Here is a 21,003-nt window from a genome sequence, read left to right on the forward strand (position 1 = left end):
ATCAAAGTTTAGCAGCACACAGTTTCAATACTAGACCTCAAGATATTTGATCGTTGAGGCCAGGGGGGATACTTGCTCGTAGATTTAACTGCCACAACAATTCACGGTACCCTAACAGAGTCTCCCAGTGTCCCTGTCTAGGATTAACATCAACTTGTTACAACATCTAAAATTTAAAAAGGCGTTCTTGCAGTTCTGAAGAAGTCTACACAAGGCATTTGTTTCTAAATCTTTCCTCATCTTGTAATGATGTTCATAAACTGTTAATTTCATGGCTCTTTCTGTCTTTCCTAAATAATATACCGCATATACCCCATATATCTGACAAAGAACTAGAAAAAACACCCCTTTTGAGGAGCAGTTATAATACCTATTAGCTCCAAGTTCTGCCCCAATATTAGGTAGCGTTAAATTAGTACTCTCTGCCATGTATCTGCACTTCTGCCACATTCCACATTGGTTGTTGTTGTGACTTCCAGCTTTTCCTGGTTAGGGGTCGCCACAGTGGAACTCCGGTCCGCTAATGATTGGCAGTTGATTTTTACGTACCGAGTTGCCACCCCTGACGCACAACCTTCAACAAAGGTACGCCCATTCACGCATGTCTTCATGCAGAAAACGCTCTGAGAGTCGAACCGGACAGCGTCTTACTGTGAGGCGACAACGCTACCGCAGCACCACCACTGCGGATCACATTCCACATTGGTATGTATCTTTATTGTTCTTATTCCCAACATTGTTTGTATCCCTTCTAATTTCTTCTTTTGATATTTCGTGCCCTATGGCATGTTACATGCAACAGTTTAAGAAACACCACTGGGATATTTGGCATTTTAGAAAAGAGTTCCCAATACTGCCTAACAATGTTTTGGATTTATAAAACAAGGGAACCACCTTCCTGCCAGACAGCATTTTTGTTTACACCGTTAATGTTTTGGATTTCATTGGTATCCTGGCCATATTTCAAAATTAGAGATGTAGTATATTTAGTTTCCCTATTTCCTGTGCTTCTCCCAAGGGAACTGATAGTCTGTTCACAGGTTTTGTTTTCATTATTTCTATTAAGGGTTAACATGAGGCTAGCACTTCCCAAGTTGCTGTCCAAAAGGGGTGTATACTTAGTATCCCATCCCATCCATCCAATATTCTCTCTTAACTGTCCTAGTTAGAGTACTGGGATAACCTCTTTCAAGGAAAAGCTGTTCTGTATAATTCAATTTGTCTACTAGCTCCTCATATTCTGAGGTCATTCGGGCTACATGGGCCATCTATCCTTTTAATATACTCCTTTTTTGATTGACGATGATTGCTGTTGTAATAAAGATAAGGTTAACTTAGTTAACAGTACAATATGTTCAAATTAAATAACCACCATGAACTTATAATAAAATGAACCCTAAAATATAAGTTGAACATTGCTAATTACCAAACAGTCTCTCTTTGCAGTTTGATATACAATCTGATATACAATAACACATCATGACTTTCAAAACCAAATCAAATTAATACACAACATACACACTTACATCTGCCATTCAGAAATCAATGGACATCATTACATTTTCTTGTCACTTCTAATGGGAACATTCAGCGGAAACAAAGCTTTATTCTGCCTCTCAGATAGTCTACTATTATCAAAGGTAGACCACATGCACAGAATACATGGACATTATAAATGAATTTCACTACAGAAAGTGATGAATTATATAAAAAAAATGCATGCATGCCTGTGTGTGTGTCTCTCTCTCTCTCTTAGTTTTGTGTTGTTATGAAGTGCAATGCAAACTGTCACAACTCTACTAGTATCCCCACCCTTTGTCACAACTACAGTAAACAAAGCACTTTTCAAATGGAGCACTTATTACCAAAGAAAAGGCTATATTGTCAAGATGTGTATCTTGTCTCCTAAAATGTAAAGCAGAACATCATAGCTCAAGAGACAGAGAAGTACTAAAACACCATATCTTGCCTTTTCCAAATTGTTTTAAAATACTGAATGTTTTTAATTTCCTCTGGTGCAGTATAGCTCAAAACAAAACAAAACAATATTGTAGTCACCTCATTAGCATAAAAAATGTAAAGTGAAACCAAAAACAATTACACATGACCTATGACATTCATGCACAGGTGAAGAAGACAATCTTTAACTGATTCAGTGCTTTCATCTCACACTTCTCATAAGACGTCTTCAGAATCTAAACACCATACATATGTACATATTCTTCTTCTTCTTTCGGCTTTTCCCGGTTAGGGGTCACCACAGCGGATCACCTGTCCGCTCATGATTGGCAGTGGAGTTTTACAGTGTCAAGCTGCCAGCCCGGTACCTAACCTTCCATGGAAAACACACACACACACACGCACGCACTCATGCCTAGGGACAATTTAGAGTATCCAGTCCACCTACAGCATGTCTTTGGGATGTAGCAGGAAACCGGAGCACACGGAGGAAACCCAAACGACCACAGGGAGGACATGCAGACTCTTCACAGACGGCACCCCAACCAAGGATCGAACCGGAGAACCTTTTACTGTGAGGTGGCAATGCTAACCGGTATATATATATATATATATATATATATATATATATATGTATGTATATGTTGAATTAATTTTATTTATAAACTAATACTTTTTATTTATGGGGCATTATATTTTACAAAGTACATAGATATTACACAATAATATTGCAGTAGATACGATACCAATTCAATAATGAATACACTTTAAAATTGGTATTCAATTAATATTTTGTTGAAGTTTATTGCTTAAGTGTTGATACAGAATGTGATACTGTTACATATTTTTAAATGGATTAGATTCATTATGGTGTTAGCCCCATGAGAACAGTAAGACAAAAGTGCTAAACAAATTCAAGTTTGTGCTATTCACTGGGGATGGTGGCTGTGTATAATTATGTTTGTTATATATATATCAATACAAAATATCATAGCTCCTCTCAGACCCCCAACATGTCACAGCTCAGGTCTGAAAAGTACAGTTCAGGCATTTCAAAACAGCATATTTTATCATATGATATTACAAAGCTGTTAAAATATGTTAACCTCCTAAAATGCAAAGCAGAATGCCAGTGCTACAATTAGAGAACTACTACAATGCCAAACATTGTTTTGGAGAATTACTGTAAAAAATGTACACACACATACATATAAAGACCTATAGAATCACACAAGCATGTACACACAAATGCACATAGACTTACAAGGACAAGGACACACACACACATTTGCAAGTGTGCAAGCAAACACATGTACACTAAAACAGATCTGCAATGAGATACACATATGCGCTATTATCTAGCCATTTCTAAAAGTACAATATATGAATTATAAATAAACAAGGAAAGGGACTATTTTTTTTTCCAGAAAAGTTCCCATCCTTTGAATGGGACATAAAACAAAGGCCTCATCTGCCCATGTTTGTGGCAGCTGAAGTGAACATAAAAGATGCCATGACATTTATCAAAAAGAGTACAGGACCATTATTTATATACACATTATAGATACACATACACACACACACACACACACACACACACACACACACACACACACACACACAGACAAAATCACATATATATTTTTTTATTTACATACTTACAAACTCATTTTATCTCATCTTTCCTCTACTGAAATATTCCATGCTTCTATAATATTCAATATACTTTCAATTTGACCCTCACTTTATTGCCACAACCATAATCTAATTTTCTTCATAATATCTGATTATACCCACCTTTTGTTAAATAAATCTTCTTTCGTTCTTGCATTCCTAATTATCCAAAAATGCTTCTGTCTACATGCCCAATATAGCTGACCTGTCTCGATAACAGAAAATCATATTCAAAATTTTTTCCAAAGCATTTCCCTTGCATATCATTTTCCACAAGCATTTCATTCTTTCACACTTCAAATATTTGTTCAGCTTACAATATATAGCCTTTTATTCACTGTTTTATATAACATACTACATTTTAACTGTAACTTAACTGTTAATTTCTATAAAAAATCATGACAAAACATTTCTGCATGTTGTTTTTCTCTGGATTAATAATATTTTCATAAAAGATTCTCATAATGTTATCTTCTGTCTTTTTTGTAGCGTCTATATTTAATTTTATTAAAATAAATTTCTCTAATCACCTTTTAACATCTTCATTTGTAATATTCTTAATTTTCTTAGTTCTATCACTTTTTCCCCAAAATTCTTTACAATTTATACTAAATATCTGTGAATAATCTTACCTTTGGCACCTTTTTTAGTTTGTTGAACCCAAAATAAATGCATAATCTATAAGGTGTATCAGCTCCAACTTCCTTTCTTTCACATCGAAGTATAACATCCCTCATTTAACTGGATTTAACCTTGGACCCATAAGGTTTTAAACTAACTGCAACAGCTCTTGCTAAATAAGCTATTTTCTCATTATCATTAAATTTATTAGTTGTGCTAAGAAGTCTCATTTTTAAATGACATTCTAAAAGTTTTCCAAAAAACACACCTCACTCACGTGTTCTACTACATCTTGTCATTGTCTTATTATTACTTCCTTTTTCCCATACTTAATTCTTAATCACCCCTTCTATCTTCGAAATGTCTCCCAAACATGTGCCCTTTTCTTTATTCAACTCTAATCCTATTTTAGCAGACTCTTCAGCCTACCAAAACTTCCTTCATCCATAATCTCTTCTTTGCAATAACAACTATATCATCTGCATAATACAAAAACAGGTATATTAACCTTTCCTTCCATCCAATACTCAGTTTCCTCCACCACAAATTATAACCCTCTCTCTTGTCACTTAAGTACCTGGTTTCCCCTAAAAGCAGTTTTTTTTTCCTTTCATCTGGGCAACAATCATGAATCTACTGCTCATTACTAAAGAAAGATAATCACTGCAAATATGACATCCCTGTCTCACCCTATCCTAATGAAATGTTATTAGTGATCCAGACATTTACTAGTACAACATATTATTTACTTAACAAGACTTCAAAACTTTCACAATTCTATCCTTAATACAATACTGTTGCAAGAAAAAAAGACAAACTGTTATGTTCACATTATTAAAGACTTCATTCACATCTATTTTATTTATTCATTCATTCATTCAGTTTGGTAACGGTGGCAGAGATCCAAACGGGCCTATGTCAGTCTCAACCTGGAAAAAAACGACAATAAACTTGTACATTAACAGTGAATATTACAAAGCAGGAAAAACAGGCAGTGAACATAACATTAAGAGAACAGCAGTGATAACACAATGACAACAGAAAATACATGAAGTAATGGGGTCGGGATAGATAAAGATAGCAGAGGAGATGAAGCAGGGGTTGTAAGGTGAACGGGGGGCACATAAATGGTAGTGCAAATGAAGGTGAAGTAAGTAAAAAGGAGAGGGCACACAGAAGACAACTATATACAATATTTGCAATAGGCTAAAATATTTCACATAAATAATGTAAAGAGATGAAATGAGGGCAAAAATATAAGACACAGGGATCAAGAGTGTCCTAAATGGAGAAAGGGGGGAATTGGGGATTGGGTGATATGGCCAGTCAGAAAGCATCTGAATTCTGTCTGAGACAGGAGACGAAGATGTGTGATTAATGAGGGGTAAGAGGAGATGTCTTTGAGATTTGGGGGGGGTTCCAGAGTTTCGGGTCTAGGATGGAGAAGGCATGGTCAGTGTAATGAAGTTTAGTTCTGGGACATTAAAGAAGTGGACCTGAGTGGCTGTAACTTCTCAGATTAAAACTGGGGGTTTGCCTTAATAGGCTAGAGGAAAGCAGGGAGCAGAAGTGTTCTTTGATGGGCTTGTACGGTCGGAAATCAAGAAGACAGTTGGCACATTGTTTGACAGGTAGCCAGCTGGCTTTATGAAGTATAATACAGTGGTGCCCATTCCTAGGGGGCAGAATGATGAAGTGGCAGATGGATTTATAGATGGTGGTGGAGTTTTTCTTGGAGGCAACTGCAAACAGTGAAAGCCCCTATTCAAGCTGGGCTAGTACTATTCCTTTGCCTGTTGCATTCCTGGATGGTCCTGACAGAAAAGAGAACATTTTATATGACCAAAATAGGAAGGTATTTATTTTCTTCTGCATTTGCTCTAGATGAATGTGAATGTTCATTTAGGTGTCAAGCCACACACTAAGTTATTTGAAGGAAGTGACTTGTTCAATGGGGTTGTGAAGATGGTCATAGATAAGGATAGTTTTGGAATTATGCATTTGGGAGTGGGACCAAAGAACATTTGTTTCAGTCTTGAATAAGTTATGAATTAGCTTTTTGTTGTTCAGACATTTCATAACAGAAAAGGAGCATTCTTGTCTTGCTGCTGTATGCCAGATGGAGTCTGGTTTGAGTGAAATAAACCCATGTAATCTGCATGCAGTAAGATACAGAGGTGTGGGAGTTCTAGTGGGAGTCTTTTAATGAAAACATAAAAAAAGAGGGGAGCAAGAATGGAGCCTTCATGAACTCCTTTAAGAAGAGGGGTAGAAGCAGAGATAATGTTTTGAAACCAAACGGAGAAGTGCCAACTGAAGAGGTATTTTTTAATCAGGTGATATCTCTGGACTGATTCCAATTTCAGATAGATGATCTTAAAGAAGGTTATTGTCAATAAGATCAGAAGCTCTGGTGATGTCAGTAAAGATAGCTCTACTTTATTAGCCAAGAATCTACACAATTTATTAGCTGATAAAGACAACTGCTGTTGTCCATGTTTTCTCTTGTAATTGGCAGCACTTTGTAGTTTTCTTTGTGATACTACATACTTGGTTGGGACTTCAGCCTAATAAGAATAAGCTGAAAAGCATGGACCCCATCATTAACTCCAGAAAAGCAATTACAATGGCACTTGATACACATCAAAAACTCATGAACAATTCTACTTTAGTGAAGAAATATTCGGAAGGATCCCACCTTCCTACTGTTAACCAGCAGAAGTGTGTTGACATAACATTGGACCAACAGCTAACATTTTCTACTCACAGACAGCACACATCACAGCAAGTCATTCTGATAACTGGAAACTGCCTCCAAACAGAAGCAAATAAAATAATTGCCCTGCAAATGTAACATTTGGATGGCAATTGCTTTATAGGCTTCTATCAGGCAAACAGTGCTCACAAAGATAATATCTGTCTCATGAAACTCCCTCTGAAAAGAAAGATGAAGGGTTAGTGACTTCATCAAATGTAAAAAGAAGTTCTTTAAATACTGTCCTATTACAGTAATGGATAAAGCATTTAACCAGGGCAGAATGTCATCGACTGCTAAATCCAGGGAAACACTAACTATTGATAATAGCTATTTCTATTTACAGCAATGATTACTAAAGTTATGTACTGCACACATATTTACTATAAAAATTAACATATAGTAAAATACATTTATTTTTTAATCTTACTGTAGATTAATTTTTTGTGACTTCTGTATTTTACAAACTATGTTAATTCTGCAATGTTTTTTAATCACCCCTACTGTACCACAGTACTTTACCATGTCTAACCCTACCCCACACACACTAGGTTACTAAACATGTATTCTGTGACAGTACCACTAAATCACACACTGAGACACACACATATCACTACCTACGCACACCAAAACAAGAATCTTCTTCCATAGTTCTATGCACACCACACAGACACAAACACACACACACACACACACACACACACACACACACCACTACCTAAGCACACTAAAAGGTACTTTTCCTTTAATGGGGCAGCAGGCATAATGCGCAACTGATGTCAACAGTGCTCTGCTCTCTTTATCCGTGCTAAAATTGCTGATGTTTAGCGAAACTGTGTTGAATTATGCTTAACAGTTACAATTAGTGTTATACACTTCTGTTTCTTCAGAAATGGATTTTAATTCATACTCTTGTATTTTGTCAATGTGTGAAGTTAACAGTACTAGTACTGTAAAAGTGTCCATTGTTATTTCTGAATTTGCCCATGATTCTGTTAAGGTTGGTCCCTGCTTTGAGCGCTATGGAATTAGGTTTCCTATCCTACTCTGAAAATTAAATCAATACCTTCAGCACTTGACAGACATGATAATTTACATAGCTTACTAGTGGGAAAAAGTGGGTCAGCGCAGCAGTGGTTCACTTGTTTGAGTGTCACATTGCAAGAGAGTACTCAGCTCAGAAAGGAGTGTGTTGTGCTTCAGTACAACTGTAAGATGCAGCAGTAGATATGGGTTTATTAGAGACTCAGACTTTACCAAACAATTCATAGTTTATTAAATAGTGGAATGCATGTGAGTGAAGTAACATTTAAGTTGAAAATGCCCGCTCCAACCCGTCTTCAAGACGCTTATCACGTTACTACTTTGTTTAAGGAATGACAGGAAGTCATACCTTTCTGAGCTGTCCAAATTTTCGCAGACTGTCCACATCAGGTTTTTGACATATGTTTTTGGTGTGTTTATCATAACATTTGTGGTTTTCTGTCAAATCACTGATGACTGAAGTCACTAGATCATCCCTCTCAACCTCTTAGCACAAAACATCTGGACAGTGCCTAAGATAATGGTGGGACAATGCCCATAATAGGGACACATTTTAAGCCAAAATGTGCGGTTGATGTCACAAAATACATACTAATGTGAGGACGAAGACAAAGTTAAAAGCATGAAAAAATAAGCCGCACTGAGTTGACATCAACCACACGTTCTGCCTGCTGCCCCATTAATGGAAAAGTACCCACCAAAACAACTATTCTCTCCCGTAGTCCCATGCACAAAGACACAGACACACACATATCAATAAAAGTTACAGTTTTTAACACCTAAAATATGTAAACATGTAAACAGACAAAATAAATCCTTCTATGGATAAGTACAAAATGGCACAGAAAACTCTGTATAACGTGCCTTATATGCTTGTAAATATGGGATCACAATACAAATGGATGGTGCACCTCAATGTCCAAGTATAACTGCATGAAACTTTTACTGTACATAACAGAGTGGTTAATATACTGCCTCCTATATGTATTTAACAAATGCAGACATATACAGAAATACGAATGTGACACTATGGGAGAGGATATAATAGTTAAGGTGCTTGCCTTACAGACACAAGACTTTAGGGTTTGATTCTCACCTTTGAAAGGAAATTGACTAGACTTAAATGGCTTGGAAATGCAGCTAGTCTAGTATATACCAATAAAACTATGAACTAGAAAGCTCCATAATACTCAGTTTGTATAAAGGAGGAGTATACAAGTCCTTACATGCAATATATATTCAGAACAAATTTGTGCTGAGCTGCCATCAGGCTAAAATACATACTCATCCAAAGAATGGTATTTTACTGACACTGAATGTGTGTGGGCACACCCCATACAAGCACATCTGAAATCTCATTTAAATCTAAAGATTGAGACATCTGCATGGTGCTTTTAGAAATAATTCTGACAAGGGGACGTCCTAACAGTACTCCTATATGGTCACAAAGCTTCTCAGCTTTGTACCACTTAACAAACAAATGTATTAAATCTTCTTGCTTACAAGTATCAGAACTATATCTGTAATATAATGCTATAACATAACTGACAATGATACTTATTTCTTAAAAATGGAATATTTTTCTTTGTGCATTTTTGGTTGAAATTGCAAAAACACAGTTTAGACAAATGACATACAAAGCAGCAAATTGGAACAGCATTTAGTGTTGGTGCCTCACTGTGCTTGGATTTCTGGTGGAGTTCTTGGCCAGGGTGCCTTCTCTGTTGAATCTGTGTGTCCTTCCCTACGTCACTGTGTGTTTTTGCTGGGTAATAGAGATCCCTCCTGCATTCTAAAAACATGATGTAATTAAACTAATGGAGCTTCCAAACTGCAGTTCTCCTATCCACGATCAGCTTCCTTCCTCATGCCCACTGAGTGCCAGGCTAGCCAGCTGCTTTATAGCCATCCTAAATTCCATAAAATGGGTAAGTGGAGAAGGAAGGAAGGAAAACAACAGAAAGGAATTCAGGATGCAGCCATTTCTTTACATTTAAAACTACCCCAAGCTAGATACAGTGTGAACTTCATTATCCAACTGACATCCTGAAATTTAAGAAAAAGGACTCAAACCATTTTACAGAGATATGAACTTCTGTAAATAAAGTCAAATTCATATCAGAATTCCCAGCAGAAAACACAAATTGAAACACTTCCAGAACATCCAATACAGAGTAAGAGAGTACTTACTAATTGTTTTATATAACAAACATAAAAATGTATTGTATTATTCAAACCTAAAGCATTATGTATTAAGTATTCAATATTTTTTTAAATGTTGTGTCAAAATAACATAAAATAAAAATTCTTTATTTAAGAATCAGCTGTTGGTCACCATGCTGATCACTGCTGCAACAGCCTTAGCTAATTGAGTTATATCCTGACAAGGACATAAGAGCTGCCCAACTTCCAAAGATTCAGGGACCTTCCATGCACCCAAACCACTACCTCCAGCTCAGCTGACTAAAAAGACAGGTTTGGGCAACCAAGCCTTTCAGTGCTTTCCTGCCATTGTACAGAATATGCTTGTCTGCGGGGTCTCGAGGATCAATGGTTTGTTTGTGATGTTTCTTTGTTGGGCAGATAGGCTCCATTTGGGGAAAAAAACTTCCACATTAAATTACTGTTGTTTTATTGTACCTCCCTGTATAGGAAATATATTTTTAAGCTAGGAATGTGTGCTTTAACAGATTGTCACAAGACTTAACTGTGCTTTTAAACAGGAACATAATCTTTTTCTGCAAGTTTAAAAGTTGTTTGAAAGTAACTGAAAAACATTTCTTCTGTGGAGAAATTTATTCATTTTAAATTTTTTGGCTGGCAAAGTATTTTAAAGTGATTTTTACTCTGTTTTTATGTGCAAAAAGTTACTTTTAAAGGCTTAAAACTTTTATTGTGTTTTGATGCTTGTTTTCCCTGGGAAAGAGGCACAATTGTTGGTTTGACCATGGAACCAACTACCAGTCCCATGGGTGGTATTTCTTCCTGCCACAGAAAGAAAAGGTTAACGAAACAGCCTTTGTCATCACGGTAACAAAACTATTCCAAGCTGGGTTAAGGCCCACTCTACCAGGGTCTTCTGTTTTTCTATGGCTTTAGGGAAGGGGTCAGATCATGCAAGTATTCTAGAAGCAACAACTTGGTCCTCTATACATACATTTACAAGGCATTACAAACTTGATTCCTTCTCTAGATCAGGCTTTGCTTGGACCATTCTCCAGGGGCTTCTGGACCCTTCCCCTTCCACCTCTGTTTTAAGCTGGGGTAATCTACCCACACCATTCAAACATCTACTGTTATGGTAACTTTAATTACGCAACTGTACTTTCCATCATAACTAAAACTAGGAGCACAAAACATTTAATAAATAAATTTCCAGTTATATTTCCTAAAAGTTTATTAAAAGATATAAAACCATATTGAAGAAACTGTCTAAATAGGGAGCAAAATTAACCAAAAGAAATCAATAAAACAACCTTGAACTTTTAGAAAATTTTCAGTGGTTAAATCCTTAAGCACAACTGTAACTGACAGGACCCCCACTGAGGTGATTACCAGGCTGAAATACACACAGTAAAATAGCATTATCCAAGCGCAGTTATTAAGATTCTAATGCACTAGAGCAAAACATATATCCGGTCTATGATGTTTCTTAAGCAGCTATTTCAACTAATGATCTTCTCCATGTTTGGGGTCGGGAGAAGGTGATGTGATGGATCAACTTCATTCTCTGAAAATCATCTTTCAAGGAACAAGGAGTATGTAGCCCAAAAGTCTATGTATGTCTAAAACTAAGACTAGAATTGCCCAAAAAGTGTGTTTACGTACTGTATTTCACAAAAGAGATGCTGATTGTGTAATTAATAAAAATATTCATCTTTACTGTATTATTTAATGCTACAATGAATCTGCCTGCCTTATTTCCTATCCAGCATACAGACAAGAAACTTTAAGAAAGCTATTTAAGCACCAGTACCAAAAACTTTATAGGCAAGATATAGTTTAATTCTCACCAAACATGAGGATAAAAACTGAAAACTTTTTTTTTCTTTTTTGGCCCTCATTTCCTCACTTTTCTTCATGCTGCTGCATCTTTATAAAAGAAATTGTGGCTTTCAGGTTTTATTAATGTATTATTTCTTTACATGCAGCTGACTACCCCCATGCTTGCCCTGGCAAGTACCCAAAAAGTGGGCATGAAACAGGTCCAACAGTAAAACATTACTCTCTAATCAAAGTGACGCAGCCCCTATGGCAGACCCCCACCCCCATTGAAAGTCTCCTCTGGGGATTTATTTCATGTCCAGATGCACACTCCTCAGACATCTCTTCTCCCCTGGGTCTACTTTATAGGATTGAAATACCACTTACCCAGCTTTCTAAACACCAAGACGAAAGTTCACATAAACGAACACTTGCATCACTGATGAACAACTCAAGGTAAGTAACCACTTGGCCACCAATGTGAACTTTGTCCCTTTCCCCACTGTAGTGTGATTTCGGAGTTAGTATATTTAGTTGGGGGGTGTGGGGGGGTTTAATGTGGTTCAGTTTATCTGTTTTGTTGTGGTGTGGGTAAGTGGTTACTTACCTGAAGTTTTGCATCATTGATGCAAGTGTTCGTTTAAGTGAACTTTCCGCGCTTTTGTCTTGGTAGTTAGAAAGTGAGGTAAGTGGTATTTCAATTATCTAAAGTAGACCCCTTCTCTCCCTCCCTCAGGGCAGGCAAAGGCTAGCAGACAAAAGACACACCACTATCTCCCACCCCAGTCGAACACTGATCATGTACAGTAGCGGAATTTCTTGGTATACAGCTTTTGACATGATTTTAGTTTATTAATAGTCATTACATTATACATTCAAAAGGCAGAAATGCATTCAAGGATAGACCTCATCACTGAAAAAAATAGCTATGGCTTTAAAAATGAGGACTATATTTTTAAGTGCTTTGGCTCAAACTGTTCTGACAGTGTAAATGGAAGCTTATCAGATGATTTATTTTAAGTCTCCAGAAACACAGACCACTGAAGGTTAAACATAGACATTAAGGATTAAAAACAGAGTATATCACTGTGTGTCTGCATTAATCATAGTCCCACCTTACTGCATCATATATTATCTTTTAAAGTCATGAAGAAAGTCATGTCCTCTAATAGTCTATCTCAGCTTAACAGACTATTTGCAGATTTACTGACACAGGTACCAGAAGTGGTAGGAGAGAAAGAAACATGAAATGAAACAACTGTATATACTCTAACTATGACCAAAGATCCAATTAGCTCCTCAGTGTATAACATCAATGGTCATAATGCTAATGATAATGTTAGAGTATGTAATCAAGTCAGCTGAATACAGCTCAGGGGTTACATAGCATCACGTACGCTACTGATTGGTTCACATAAATCAGTAAAAAGCTGTGATTGGACATAGCCATTATGAGTGTAAAGACACAGCAGCTGGAACACAGTTGTAGGATACACCTTTCCAAGTGTCTGCTTAACATGCAGGTCAAGATTTTTTGTCAACAGTCACTGAACTGCTCATGTGGGCCACCTTTATAAATTAGTAAGAAAAAATGTATTCTGCCACACTGCCTTCATAAGTAACTATTTTTTAGCTGCATGTTAGAATCAGAGAGGATGACATAGCAGTTCTTTTGCTCTAGTCAGAAAGATTCCTGGAACTCTAGGTAATCTCACACAGCCCCCTCAGCTTAATCTGGTACAGTGAGCCAGAAGACACAATTTCCAGTGTATAGCTACAAAGATTATGGGTAGGTATCTGCAGCCTATAATAAAACATATAGATTTGCCGCAAACTCCACATAAAGCACTCATCTTTGCCTTAAGCTCCAACACACTGGTGGTCAAATGACAGAAACAGAGGGACAGAGCCCTGACTGTGACCCTGGTTCAGTCAGCAGTACTAGCACTGAAGAAGTCATGCAGTAAAGGGGAGGAGTGAAGAGGTGTGGCTCACTTGCCTCTGACAGATTGATGGGTGGAGGGATTAAGCTCCCAGGGGCACACAAGATGGTGCAATTTCTCTGGTGCAAACCAGGGCAGTCTGCTAAATGCTGTGGAAGAGTGGCATTATTTCATGGAGGGAACACCCCTTGTGGAAGTGACTAGACACTTAGCCCATTATTCATTCCCTCCCCACAGCTTTGCCTGATTCATGTAGGGGGAGTAGGGCTTAAGCAGAAAATCTCAAACCACTTTGTGATGCCACCCCCCCAGTCAACTGTCATATTAAGAGAAATATGAGACTGGTAACTGGGAGAGGACTGATGATTGACAAACAGTGGGGCCAAAAAAATGAAAAAAACAAAACAACTTTACAAATTTGCCTGCTTTGTGGCAGAGAAGGATAAAGCCCTGACTGTGACCCAGGAGACCTGCTTTGAAGTACTGGATCAGGCACTGGAATTACCTAGTGGGGGTGGGAAATGAGTGCCTTATGCCAGCTCACCTAACCTGGGGGAATGGAGTAAATGTCATTTCTAAGTGGCCAGCTGTTCCCATAAAAGTAGAGGCTACACTACAACATCCACAACTAAGAGTAACAAGGGCACTGTGTGCTTCTAAACCAGTGAAGGTAGCCCTTGGGACGTGTGTAGGAATGAGTGTGCAGCTACAAGCAGGCATAGTAGACCTCTGCTGTGATGTGGGCATTTATTTCAGCCACCATGGAAGTGATTACAGTTACAATATAGATGTCCCAATTGCTGCTGCCCTTAATGATGGAGAACTGCAAGGTGGGAGTGGTGTTGGATAGTTACCCAACATGGGACAACTAGAGTTCATCCCAAAGTCCCAAATTCACATGCTTCCTCCACTGTGTGAAGTAAAATTGCTGAAAATTGCTTTCAGCACTAACAGAATTTGCACTTTTTTCCACTGTTGTGCAGAGATGGACTTGGACTCCTCCTAGACAGATGCTGGAAGGGGGTTTGTCTCCTGCAAAAAAAAGTTACTACTATATTCCCAAAGTGTCTTTTTTAGCCATTTTACTTCACACAAACTACACTTGTAGAACTTACTTTCAGCAAGTTAACACAAAAACAAGCATGTCCCCTCATGACAGCCACAAAGAAGGTTCAGCATCAGCCAAGACCGTTTCCCTCAATTTAAAATATACAGCAAATACATGACAATTGACAAAAAAAAGACTCCTGATGAAAGGTACTCAATGTACTGCTTCTTGTCAGATACTCATTGGGCAAAAACTGCTCTTATAAATACATTTATACTATTATACATGCTATTTCAGTGATTCCAGAACTCCAGAAAACCTCCCCGTCACTAAGTGATGTCTTGTCCTCAGAGCACCACTTTACAATAATGGCAAGAATAGCAACCTTACAAAATGTTAAAAGGCACATCCTAATGGCAGTGTCCATACACCATCTCTACCCCTCTCAACAGGCACACTTACAAGGGCACATACACAGAAACAAGTTACAAATGTTGTCATTATAATTGTGTTTGCTGGGTATCTGCTCATGCTACATGACAAGGTATGGACTTCAATGGCCAGCAGTGATTTTTATAAGGCATTTGTACTCCTGTATACACATCATAACTATCAGCCATAGCCAGCAGTTAACAGAGCCAAAAATTGCTGGTGCCATGGTTCTGCATCTCATCCCCCATAAAATTAGCACAGTTTGACACCTGATGCCTCACTCACCATTACAGAGATGTGCCCAATCTCACAACACAGTCAGTGGAAGACATTATGAACATTAGGTTTCTGCACAGCTGTTGCCCTTGTTTATGATTCACAAGACAGACACTTTTGTAGCACTACAGTTTGTCATACATATGTTATTTATGTTTTTTTATTGACCAGATTAGGCCCAGTAGGCTTAAAGCCTCTTTTCAGGGGAGACTTAAAGTGGTATTCATTCCAGTTAGGAGACATTAGGCCAAGTCCCCGGGGAAACTTCCGTACTCTCTTTGAAATGTATTATGGGCTTTTTTACAAACCGTTATGCTACCACCAAATTTGATCCAGAGACTACAAAACACTCACCACTATGACATCCTGCTGCACCTTCTTGCTCCTGATGGCTAGGTCTAGGTCAGCCACAGCCCCAAGACGTGTTTCATGCATTGTTGTTCCATCGTTAATGATGTTTTCCACAGGAAAATCATTTGCCGTTGCCCATCTCTCATAGTGCTTATACCTGCATATAACATAGCAGAACAATGTACACAATATACGTGCATATAATGCAGCAGAACAATGTACACAACATACCTGCATATAATGCAGCAGAACAATGTACACAATATACCGTGCATATAACACAGAACAATGTGCACAATATACCTGCATATAATGCAGCAGAACAATGTACCAATATACCTGCATATAACACAGAACAATGTGCACAATATACCTGCATATAATGCAGCAGAACAATGTACCAATATACCTGCATATAACGCAGCAGAACAATGTACACAATATACCTGCATATACCGCAGCAGAACAATGTACACAACATATCTGCATATAATGCAGAACAATGTACGCAATAATTAATACATGCAACTCTTTTATTGTTTTTGTAATATTTTTTTTTCATGTGTTCTAAAATAAAACTTCATAGAACCAAAAAATGGCCAGCACAGGCAATCAGAGAGTTAATAAGACTAATATTTATTAATGAAACATACCGGTTTCGGCTAAACGGCCTCCTCAGTGTAATAATGTTAACAAAACAGCCTTTTAAAAGTATAATGAACCAATCTAATCATACATCTCATGACTATTCATATTCAAAATGTTAAAGTCATAGGCGTTTAGCCGAAACCGGTATGTTTCATTAATAAATATTAGTCTAATTTACTTTCTCATTGCCTATGCACTTGCTTACTGGTGTACATCTTTTTGGGGACAATATGCTTATTATGTCGCTGTTTGCTTTGGCTCAGAGAGAGTTTCCCTTTTTTCACATTGAATTATTTCACTTTTGGGATCGTTACTTATGAAGTTTTCTTTGGTGTCTATGTTTGTCCCTTTTTTTATGGAAAAAGTTTTTGTAACTTGAATAGATTTACTATCATGCCACTGCAGTTACGTTTTTTACGTTACTGTAGCACTGGATTATTTGGACCTGGTCTATCCATTTACAATCGTTATTTTTTGGGGCATGGAATTTTCTTCTACTTGTCAAGATTCTACTTTATCCTTTGTAGTGTGGCAGTTTGTTGTCGGCACTTACCTGCTGCTACCACATTGAGCTGGCGACACGCATGGGGTACATTGCTGCAGCGTGGGTTATATTTTTTTGGACGTTTTTTGCCTTGTACTGTTGTAACCAGTTCCCTTTTTTAATGGTTCTCATTTTGCGAAGTCCAAGTGCATCATTCAGGGAGCAGGAAAATGTGTTTGTGGTACGCTTATTGCAGCTTTGGATTACCCTGGCTTTCTAAAGTTTATTTCTTTTTGGATATCAGAATTTCATAGCCTGGCTGGACTTTCATGGACATTTGAGGCTTGTTATCAACAATTTTTATTTATGTATATCTATTTAACAGTGAGTTTAATTTAGGGAAGCCTAGAGTAAATCAGTGTCTTGCCTACAACAAACTTTGGGAATGGAGGAACACTCAGGGAGTATACACGGTGCTTATGTTTGTGAGCATGCTGTATATCCAAAGGCCTACATCACTACGGCTGTGGTTGACTACGGGAAGCTTGTTCACATTATTTTCTTTACAATGAATTATTTAATAACTTATGCTTCTCCTGGTATTCAAGTTGTAAATCTATGGTGATATATGACATGAAAGCCTCATTTTGGAGATAAATTTGCAATCTTTTTTGACATATTTGCCTGGGATATATTTTTTGAATAGAACTTGTTCTGAATTATATTTTGCGAACTGTTAAAATTGTGTGTACTGTGTTTCATGTGGATTTGATCGTTACACAATTATTTACAGGGACGGGTTTGGACACTTATTTCTGTACTGGCCTAGATTGGCCAGATGTTTTTTATTCATAATCCATGTTCTACTTTGCCTTATTTCTAGTTAGAGAATATTATAGGTATATGATTTAAATTGTTAAGTAGTGGGTGAAGCCATTACACTATACTGTTATATGATTTATGCTCTGTTTAGTCAGTACTACTGTCCATTGACCTAGTTGGGGTTCTTTTCTCTTCTTTATACATACACAGTATGTGATTATTTCAAATAAGGGTTGGTTCACCCAAAAAAAATTATATTTAAATGTGTTTGCAGGTTGAATACTTTACGAGATTAGCAATCTGTTGTTTAGACAAGTGAATATTTACTTTTGTATTAATATTACTGATGTCTACATGAGTCTATACTTATACATATTTATAGATATGTAGGCTTAACCAGAATGTTTGTGGTACATTATTCTATTACATTTTATATAGATCCATATTGTGACCATCAAGTTACTTCATGTATGCTTCAACTATGATCACATAGTGGTTCTTTACTTGACATATACAATACTTACTGGTCTACTTTTGATGATTAATGTATATGTTTGCATCATTATTAGCACCACCAGCTATTGACTGTCACATTTTTGGATTTAATCATATTATTTATGGGTGAACATATTAATTTGTCACAAACCAATATTTGTGCATGTTGAGCAGAATTGCTGCATGAAACTCCCATTTTTTTTGAGTTGGTTAAATATTGGGAAACTTTGAATATATTTATAGTGAGCAGACTTGCTACTTGACATTCTATTTTAATAAAAATTGGTACTAAGGCACTTTGGATAATATACATGTTGAGCAGAATTGCTACGTGAATAAATCTTGGAATTCATTGGAATATTATTTACGAACATTAAGTGAAATACAGATTTTTATTAAAAATGTTATTATATGATAACACCCATATGTAATATCGATTAATATTTCATTATTTTTTTGTGTGTACAGTGTTGATATGTGGAGATGCTATATATATGTTGATTTATACAAGACATCTTTAGACCATTGGGTATTTGTATATAGTCAAGGAAATTTTCATATTACCACTAATTTTTATATTAGTAAAAAAAATATCTTTGTGGTCACAACATGGATTTGCTTAACATCTTACAAGGTATATCTGCTGACAAAGACAACCTTCAGCCAACCTTGGTCTGGGTAATGACTGTAGTAGTCTTAAGAACTCTAATTCTACAGTTCAGTGCACTAATATTTTTTTCTAAATTGACTAAATTAATGAAAAACTTAAGATCTAATGTATGGCATTTATGATTATTTAAAGCATATAAACTTTAAGATATTACACCTAGAGGGCTACACATCAGATTACAAACACTAGTTGGGCAGCCCAACGACATACTAACTACAGAATGGGCAACAGCACAACAAAATGCCTCTTCTAAATTTGTGGATATTTTACATTCCTTCTATGAATGTAAAATAGCCAGTTCTATATCAGAAGTAAAATCAGTTTGTGAGGAGGCTAAACAAATAGAGAATTATCCTCTGTACAATACACTTTTTCATAAATTAACCAAAGATTTAATTGAATTTGAAACACAGTTAAGGGACAAAAAAATTCAGAAATATAATAGAGATTTGTGGGATTACAATTTGGGTAAACCATTTGACCAATATAAACGTGCCCAAGCTTTCAAAAAAGATAAGGCCTATGTGGGGACAAAAAGGAAGCGACCCAAGCCTATTCTTAAGAAATCAAACAATTTGTCTACTAATGACATTTCAGGAGAAGATTCGTCTTCATGTACTGATGTAGAATCAGATTACAGAGAGGGGTCATCAAACAATAAAAGATGTTATGTCACTTTTTCAGTAACTAACAGTCAACCCACCACATCTAACCCTTTAGGGACAGAAGGAGGGGTGGCAGGAAACATCGATCAGGCATGATCCCTAGAAACAGTACTTCATCTTTTGATTCCCCGGTAGTTAGACAAGATAATATACATAATATTTCCTTGGTCAGTTTATCTGATGCCGAGATTAAACTGCTTAATCAGGGTTTGAATTTTGTACCAGGTTTTGTTGTGGCTAAAAAGATTTGGTTCATGATGTTATATTTTGCAGGAATTTAAATCTTACATTATTTTTTGATAAATCTGCCTCAGCTCAAGACTTACAGTCTGGTTTTAGATTTCATAAGTCTACATTTGTTCTTCCGGCTAACAAACATGTACAGACTTTTCAAAAATGCATTCTAAAAGATTTGCATTTTTTGCCGGATTTATACACTACACAGGGGTGACACAATCTAATGGTTGATGAAAAGCATAATCATGACAATTTGAAACATAACAGAAATTTGTTCATCATTCCAGCTAACTGACAAGGGTGGGGCAGTGGTCGTTTTGGATTGGTCCACGTATTTGGTTGAAGCAGAAAGACAACTTTCTGATGTCAGGTTCTATACTAACATAATTATTGAGCCTGCACATAAAAGTGCAAGCACGAAATTGATTTTTTTTTACAATTAGCACTAAGTGAAGGTATTATTAATAAAAAACTTTGTGTCATCTAACTGTTTCAAACCCTTGACCACAACCTTTATACTTGCTTCCCAAAATACATAAAAATCCATGAGTACCACCAGGTAGACCAATAGTAGCTGGCCATGGTTCGTTGACCGAACCACTGTCTGCTTTTTTAACTGTCTATCTGAAACCCCTGTTAAGAGGTGTTAGAGCTAGAATCCAGGACACCACTCAATTTTTGAATATCATCTCAGATTCTCAATTAAAACCAGGATGGATTATGTGTACGTTAGATGTGAAATCATTATATACGAGTATACCTCATTGGGCGGGTTTAACACCCTTACAATATTGGTTAGATAAGATCCCTTTGTACAGTCCTGGCTTTAACACTTTTTGTCATGCCTAGCAGAACATGTATTAACTAAAAATATTTTTTATTTCGACGATGTGTT

At 36.8% G+C, this 21,003-nt stretch overlaps 1 protein-coding gene across 1 annotated transcript in view; it reads right to left on the reverse strand.

Annotated features, from left to right (window-relative positions):
* LOC122809496 overlaps positions 1-21,003 on the reverse strand; it is a 396,891-nt gene that overhangs the window by 223,510 nt on the left and 152,378 nt on the right. Inside the window, exon 4 of the mRNA XM_044081048.1 lies at positions 16,091-16,244. Coding sequence (XP_043936983.1) covers positions 16,091-16,244 — 154 coding nt within the window. The remainder of the gene's footprint in view (positions 1-16,090; positions 16,245-21,003) is intronic.

This window comes from Protopterus annectens, chromosome 8.part0, assembly GCF_019279795.1.
Source record: "Protopterus annectens isolate FY-2018-M chromosome 8.part0, PAN1.0, whole genome shotgun sequence".
Lineage (NCBI taxonomy): Eukaryota > Metazoa > Chordata > Ceratodontiformes > Protopteridae > Protopterus > Protopterus annectens.